At 36.8% G+C, this 8,848-nt stretch overlaps 1 protein-coding gene across 1 annotated transcript; it reads left to right on the plus strand.

Annotated features, from left to right (window-relative positions):
• Positions 1 to 7,942: 7,942 nt before the first annotated feature.
• TCEAL7 (transcription elongation factor A like 7) lies at positions 7,943 to 8,241 on the plus strand. Its single transcript, XM_036270049.1, is given in 2 exon segments — positions 7,943 to 8,138; positions 8,141 to 8,241. Coding segments are annotated over 2 exon segments (297 nt in total).
• Positions 8,242 to 8,848: the final 607 nt, after the last annotated feature.

Genomic DNA, 8,848 nt, shown 5'->3' on the forward strand with positions numbered 1-8,848 from the left:
GAAATATAACATGTCTATAGAAAAATGCATAAACCATAAACAAATAATTCTAAAATAAATACCCATGTAATGTGTAACAAATCGAGGTCAAGAAATAGAAATGTGCAAGCTCTTATGCCCTCTCAGGTGATTTTATTTATTAATCACAAAAATCCTCCCTTCTCACCAGAGGTAATGGCTATCCTAAATTTTATAATAATAATTTTCTTACATCTCTTTACAGTTTTTCACCTATATTTGCATTCCTAACCATGTTCTTTTGTCTGTCATTTAACTTCATATAAATTTAATCACACTGCTTTTATTCATTTGGTCTTTCTTACAGCACTCAGATTTTGTTATGTTTTACATATAGATCTGGTTCATTCTTATCGCATATGTTATACCATTGCATGAATATAACATAATACAATTATTTATTTTCATCTTTATGGATATTATTTCTCAAATTTTGGCTACTTACAAATAATGCTGCCATTAGCAAGTTTGTACATCTCTGATGGGTATATGTTAGAAGTGGAATTTCTAAGTCATAGCTATCCATATTTTCACCTTTAGTAGATAATGACAAAATATTTTCCAAAGTGATTGCATCAATTTACACTCCTATCGGCATATTTTCATCTGGATATGAGTTCTTTGTGAGTTATGTGTGTGGCAAATACCTCTCCCACTCTATGGCTTAATTTTTAAATTTTGTCAGAGTATTTTTTAAAACAACTTTTATTATGGAATATTCAAAATGTATTCAAAAGTAGTTTGGAAAAATACAATGTAACCTGCTGTACCCACCATTAAACTACACTAATTTAACTCATGGTAAATCTGTTTCTGTTTCCACCCACTCCTTTGTTACCATATTGTATTTTTAATTTAAATGTAGTTGCTATATAATGTATTAGTTTAAGATGTACAATATAGTGATTTGACATTTCTATACCTTACAATGTGATCAACACATTAAGTCTAGTAATCATCTGTCACCATGCAAACTTATCACAATATTATTGACTATACACCCCTTCACCTTTAACCACCTTCACATTGCATATGTTATACCATTGCATAAATATAACTTAATACAGTTATCTGACAAGCATCACTTTGACCTCTGTTTCTTTTAGTTTGTTTTTGTTTTGTTTGTTTGTATCTTAGATTACACATATAAGTGAAACCATATGGTATTTGTCTCTCTGTTTGACTTATTTCTCTATTTTTTAATTGAATTTACTGGGGTGACATTGGTTAATAAAATTTCATAGGTGCTAAAACACCAATGAAGTATCACCTCACACCTGTCAAAATGGCCACCATCAACACATCATCAAACAACAAGTGTTGGTGAGGGTGTGGAGAAAAGGGGACTCTAGAACACTGCTGGTGCAGACTGGTGCAGCCACTATGGAAAACAATATGGTGTAACCTCAAAATATTAAATATTGAACTGCCATTTGACCCAGTGATCCTACTTCTAGGAATATACCCTAAGAAGCCTGAAACACCAATCAGAAAGAATACATGTACCTTCATGTTCATAGCAGCACTATTTACAATAGCTAGGATCTGGAAACAGCCCAAGTGTCCATCAGTAGATGAATGGATAAAAAAGCAGTGATACATATACACAATGGAGTACTATGCAGCTGTAAGAAAGAGAGATCTCGTATCCTTTGAGATGACATGGAGGGACCTGGAGAGTATTATCCTAAGTGAAACAAGCCAAGCAAAGAAAGACAAATATCACATGATCCCACTTATTTGTGGAATATCATGAACATAACAGTCTGAGGAACAGGGTAGACCCAGAGACATGGAAGTAGGGTACAGACTGACAACCCTCAGAAGAGGGGGTGGGGCGGAGGGAGGAGATAAACCACAGAGCTTATATGCATGTAGGCATAACTGATGGACATGGACAACAAACCTGGGAACGGGGTGGGGGAGTGGGGTCGAGGGTGTCAATGGGGAAAAAAGAGAAACATCTATAACAACAAAAAAATGTCATAGGTTCATGGGTACAATTCTATAATACATTATCTGTATACAGTGTGTTCACCACCCTAAGTCAAGGTTCCATCCATCACTGTTTATCCTCCCTTTATCCTCTCCTGCCTCCCCCAAGCACCATTTTCCTCTGGTAATCACCATACTGTTTTCTGTCTATGAGGTTGTTATTTTTTTCTTAATCCCTTTACCTTTTTCACCCAGCCCTGCTATCCTATCCTCTCTAACAGCTGTCAGTCTGTTCTTTGTAGTTATGAGTCTGTTCCTATTTTGTTCATTAGTTAATTTTGTTCACTAGATTCCCCATGTGAGACCATATCGTATTTGTCTTTCTTTATTTAATTCTTATTTTTTATCTTCCCATACCATCCTCCACCTTTCCCCATACTGTTGTCCCCGTCCATGTGTTTTTTTTCTCTCACTTTAATTTTTTTATCATAGTTTTTTCTTTTGTTTTGTTTTTGCGCATTTGTTTGAATGAGGATCCAATACCACACACACATTGCCCTTGCTTGATATGTCTCTTAGGTCTCTTTTTATTTATTTATTTATTTATTTATTTATTTATTTATTATTTTAGTCCTTACCCAAGAATATTTTCCATTGATTTTTTTTTCATAGAGTGGGAAGTAGGAAGGGAGAAAGAGACAGAGAGAGAAAGAGAGAAACATCGATGTGAGAGGGACACATGGACTGGTTGCCTCTCGAACCACCCCAACCAGGGCTGGGGATTGAACCTGCAACAAAGGCATGTGCCCTTGACCAGGAATCAAACCCATGACCCTTCAGTCCACTGGCTGGTGCTCTAACCACTGAGCAAACCAGCCAGGGCTAGGTATTTTTTAATCCAAAATTTCCTCATCCATCATTTTTAAATATATTTTATTATAGTATATATAACATAATATATATATAACATGTTATGTTTTATATATATATATTATATAACATAAAGTTTACCTTTTTAACCATTTTAAGTGTATAGTGCAGTGGCATTAAGTATATTCACATTGTTATACAACCATCACTACCATCCATCTATAAAACTTTCTGTATCTTCCCAAACTAAAACTCTATATCCATTAAACAATAACTCCACATTCCTCCTTTTCCCCAGCCCTTGGCAACAATTATTCTACTTCTGTTTCTATGAATTTGTCTACTCTAGGTACCTCATAGAAGTGGAATTATACAATACTTCTTCTTTTATGCCTCGCTTATTTTGCTTAGCATAATATATTTAAAGTTTATACATGTTGTATCATATGTCAGAATTTCATTCCTTTTTAAGACTGAATTATATCCCACTGTGTGTGTGTGTGTGTGTGTGTGTGTGTGTATATATCACTTATTTATCTATTCATTTATGAATAGATATTTTATGTTCTGAAATCTACTCTGCTTATATTAATCTAACCACCCCCACTTTCTTATGATTAGTGTTTCCATACTATTTCTTTTTTCTTTCCTTTACTATTAACCAATCTGTGTCTTTATACTAAAGTGTTTCTCATAATAAGCACATAAGTGGTTAGAATTTTTACCCAATCTGTCAATCTCTCACTCTTACTTGGAGTGCTTAAACAATATTTATTGTAATTATTAACATGATTGAGTTTAAACCTAGTATCTTGCTATGCCCATTGTTCCTTTGTACCCTCTATCTCTGCTTTAAAAAAAATTAATTGATGATATTTTAATATTCTATTTCCACTTTGGCTGATTAAATAAAGCTATAACCCTTTGCTTTATTTTCAATGTTTAAAGTTTACGATATGCATTATTAAATTATTACAATTTATCATCAAGTACTACTATACCAATTCATGTAAGAACTGTAGAGTGGTGAACTTTCACATCCCATCTCCTACCTTTCTGCATAACGTCTCTATGTCATACCTATGAGTCCCATCAGCCATTACCATGGAAACAGCTCAAATCTAACTCAATATCTTACTTTGCTTACATTTGCATGTATTTTCGTACAAGCATTTACTTATAAATGGAGATGTGTTCTGTGAAATGTTTAGAAGATCAACTAAAGATGTCCCTATGTAGTGGGATTGTGGAAGAATGAAGTAAAATAATGCAGGCAGTCATATGAGCATATCTATTGTTTGGAATCATTATTCTATTGAAGGTGGCAAGCTGTAAAAGCAAAGAGACGGGCAAATGTTGTTGGAATGGTCCAGGAGTTTATGGCTCCTTGCATTAGGTGATTGGCAATGGAACCATAATGGGAACTAGAAGGATTCCTAAGATTCTTAGGAGGTAATCATTGAGACCTATTGTTTATTGGAGCACTTGGTATTTATCAGTTATTTTCTAAATGGTTTACATAAATTGTATCATTTAATCCTGACAACCCTAAAAAGTATTTTGAACTATTAGCCACATTTTAAAGATGAGGCACTGGAAAATTTTAATATCCAATATTTAGATCCATGGTTAAACAACAGGTACATAAAATGCAATTAACTCAAACTCAGATCTGTTCAAAGCCATGCTTTTCACTAATAGTGCCAAAATCTTCAGCACCTGGATCCTTCCAGAGGATTTTGGAGTTCCCCATCCCACCAACAAATCTTTTGCCTCTATCACAACTAACCATTCCTCAATAAGTGACAACAGTACTTTACTACTTTTAAGACCTCTTGTTTTTTTTAAAGTATTTTCTGGAACTGTTCATATCAAACTCGTTAGTGGCAACTTTACGTTCATAATGAGCCACAGTCTTCTTAAAAACAAGTTTTAAGAACATGTCCCTCTTTCTGTTGCATCTGTTTCAAGCAAACAAATCAACAACAAATATACTTAGATTAGTATCAGAATCCTTAGTAGCAAAAAAAGTTTAGTGTGATAAGTGACTAAAAGTGGCCAGTTTCTGTTAGTGCTTCTAATTCTCCATTGTAGCTGAATAAAGTCTAAGGAAACATAAATAGGATAAAGATGAAAAACTATTTGATTTTGAATAAGAGTGTTGAGGAAAGGTAGGATCTTCTGACTACACCATTGAAGGAAATAAAAAGACATGGTACAAACTGGGATAGAGGATGTGATACTGAGATCAAACCAATAAATTTTTATGACTGACTTTTGAAATCGGAAAAATCTAGGCAAGGTACTGTGGAATTATGGCTTCAGTAGCTCAGCTAATAAAAGTTTTTCACATACCTAGGAGTGCTTCAAAATGATAGCCTGTCCAGCTGCCCTGTACATTTTAAACTTCCAAAAAATGTGTCTGCCTGGAGGGTCTATATTTATCTTATGACTCAGCAGCAGAAACAAGTGGCTGGCTTTTTTATCTTCCCATTTTGAATCTTTTTTCCAAATGTACATATTTTTATTGTATTTCTGATTACTGTTATTATATTTCTGATTATTAAAACAACATAATAAGTTTATGGCAAAGGATAGGAATTATCATAACAAAAGGGAAAAACAAAATCCCAATCATTGACTTTTTTTCTTTTTATCCTCACCTGAGGACATTTTTCCATTTATCTTCAGATAGAGTGGGAGGGAGGGGAAAGAGAGAGAGAGATAAACATCACTGTGAGAGAGACACATGGACTGGTTGCTGCAACCAAGGTACGTGTCCTTAACCAGGTACGCAACCAAGGTACGTGTCCTTAACCAGGTACGTGCCCTTGACTGTACCCTTGACCGAAATTGAACCTGCGACTCATTAATCAGCGGGCTGACGCTCTAACCGCTGAGCCCAATCAGCCAGGGCCTAATCATTGACTTTTTAAATTTACCCTATCTGCTCCAATTTTGTTTTGTCAACATAAGAAACGTTCAAAACCGTAAGAATTTTTATGAGTTTATTTGAGCCAAACTGACACTTGCCAGGAAACAAAATCTCAATAAATTGAGAAAATACTCCAAAGAATGACAGTTTTGCACCTTATTTTATATATTACAATCAAAGGAGGAGATGTAGTGGGTTATTGAAATCCATTGGTGACAGATTAGGGAGGTAGGAGAAAGCAAAGCCTGGAAACTTCTGGGATTAGATAAAAAGTAAAATAATAGACACACACATCTTTGACATAGGTGGGTACAGGAGAGTTAACATTGTAACAATAATATTGAGGGGATTTTCAGTCTCAGGTCTCCGAGCTGGTGTGGTGCCTGTGCTTTGAGTGGTACTGGAGAAAAAAAGGAACTTACTTTGTTATTGCAAAACCAAATTTATCAGGTATGTTATCCTAGATGCAAAAAGACAACAGACAGGCTTAGTGAAGATTGACCTTTGTTAGAGAACAATACTGCCTTAGGACGTGACTACCCATCATGAACGCTTTTAGTTAAAACTTTTTCATTTCCAACCATCGTATGTGGTTACTTTAAGTCTCTGAGTTTGCAAGGCTGCCATACATGCCTCCCCTGAGCTTGCCAGGTTAGCATGTGATGCTTTTTTGTCCACAGTTTCAAGAATTCAACTGCAAAGGAAATGAGGGAAGACTGTTACCTTTCTGTTCTTGTGGCTTAGAAGAGGATGACTAATCCTTTCTGTCAACACAGCTACTAAAACAATAACAATGATTAATATGACTATGGGAAGATGCAGCCCTTCTCTGGTAATCAGAGAAAGGCAAATTTTATCCACAGGAAGAAGGGGCCACTTTTGACTTCTGGCATTAACAATGACAAAAATGAGTGACAGGGCCTGATGTGGTAGGGGGTGGCAGGTTGGTTAGCCTTTCCACTTCTGCAGCACAGCTGGTGGGAGGGGAAAATGAGGACCAGAGTTGGAGGATGACATAATCCTCATGTGACCAAGAGCTGACGTGAAGTTCCTACATTCTCCAGCTTCTTTCTTCTGTGGGTACCAGCTCCTTACTACCCTGCAGGCATTGGTGCTTGTGGCCAAGAGAAGGACATATATTCCTTAAAACCCAACAGGTTGGTGTGAGGGAACCATTAGCCCCCCCCCCCCCCGGGGTGGTAATAGCTGAATCTAGTGGCTTTCCCCAAACCTCTGCAGGCTCACTAGAGATAATTGTAATTTTTTTGGAAAGGGGGTAGGGGTTGGAGGCTGAAGTAGGTGGAAGTCTCCTGAAATACAACACCCAGAGATTCAATTCCAGTTTAGAAATAATTAGTTTCTCTCAGATTGGCAAGCTTTCCCTTTATTCTTATCCTTCTCTCTCCAATTCCATTGAAGGAAATGAGGTGTGGGCTGGAGTGTGGAGAATGGCTGGAATTCTGGGGTGCAGACAGAGAAATTTAGAGATAAATAAAAAAGAATTTGTTTCATTCAATGCCAGTCTGAGAGGGTGGGGAGGGAGGGAACAGTGGGCCTTGAAAGAACTAGGCCCAAAGATTAGGGGGGTTAGGAGTAGAGACAGAGATCCAGAAGGAAGGGATAGGGATTGGAGGGAAATAAGGAAGTAGGAACTATTGGGCAACGATGATTATGAGGATCCCAGATTTAAGATAATAACATTCATCTTATCTTTGGGGCTGGTGAATCCCCCAGAGAGCTCTCTCTTTCCCTCCCCTTCCTTTCTGTCTGCAGGTCCCAGGATCTGGGTTCACAGATAGCTCTAGGCAAGAAAAAGAGGAGGCAACTATCCCGAATTGTCACAGGTCAGTGTGAGGGAAATGCTTAGATGGGGTCTCTGAGGATGGGAGTTGGGAAGGGTGAGAACTGTTATAATTTGCAGGCTCACAGCTCACTCTTGGTCTGCTCCCCTTCTCCTGCCCATCGAAGAGGCCATTAGGCTTGTCTGCTGGATAAATGGTGGGTTGCTGAGGGAGGGGAAAGGAGGTGGGGGGAATCTCAAACCTCTGAGGGGTGGAGGGCTGGATAGATGGACCTGTGTGGCAGAGGTGGAGGATTAGGTGAGCATCCAGCTTCAAAGAGAAACTGACAAGCAACCTTACTCTACATTTTGTCCCTGGATTTAAGCAGGGAAAAAATGACATCATGCAAAAATCCTGCAAAGAAAATGAAGGGAAACCCAAGTGCAGCATGCCAAAGAGAGAAGAATGCACCTACAGAGAACTTGAACGCCAGCAAACTGAAGGGAATTTTAGGCAAAGGCTGCTTCAGTCTCTCGAAGAATTTAAAGAGGACATAGATTATAAACATTTTAATAATGAAGAAATGACAAAAGAGAAAGATAGATGGAAAAGTGTTTGGAAGAGATAAGGAATCTGAGAAAAAAGTTCAGGGCTCTGCATTCTAACCATAGGTATTCCCGGGACTGTCCTTATCACATTTGATGCATTTTTCTCCTGAATTCAACTGTTCTCTGTTATTAATATCACCACCACTGGGTTCTTTTGGTCTGCATTTTCTTGTTAAATATTTGCTACCATTTTACTCCAATTCTTCAATGTTCCTTTGATTTACATATGACCCCTGTTACCAACATCTCATCTTTTGACCCAACCTCATTCATTTAATAGGATGTTTCATTCATTTGCATGAGAAGATGCTCATTGAATATTGTAAAGTGAAAACAATACATTGCAAAACATTATATATACACATAATGAACATTTATATATGATATAAGGCAAGAAAGTCTGGATTATTATACACCAAACAATTAGGAGTGACTTGTGTTCTATACTTTATTTCATTCTTTGCCTATCTGCATCTTCTCATTAAAAAAAATGAATATATATGTGTGTGTATATGTATGTATTACTTGTGTCACAAAAAGCTAAAATAAACAGATGCAATAAAAGAACTTGTCAACCACCTTTGAAGGGCAGTGAAATGTTTAATAAACTCTTAGAACTAGAAATGTAAATTTTAAATCACCTCTGGATCTCTTTGCCAGAGAAATAAAACTAGCAATTATTACAGTCACACTTGCTCAAG

Source organism: Molossus molossus, unplaced genomic scaffold (assembly GCF_014108415.1).
Source record: "Molossus molossus isolate mMolMol1 unplaced genomic scaffold, mMolMol1.p scaffold_m16_p_2, whole genome shotgun sequence".
Taxonomy (NCBI): Eukaryota; Metazoa; Chordata; class Mammalia; order Chiroptera; family Molossidae; genus Molossus; species Molossus molossus.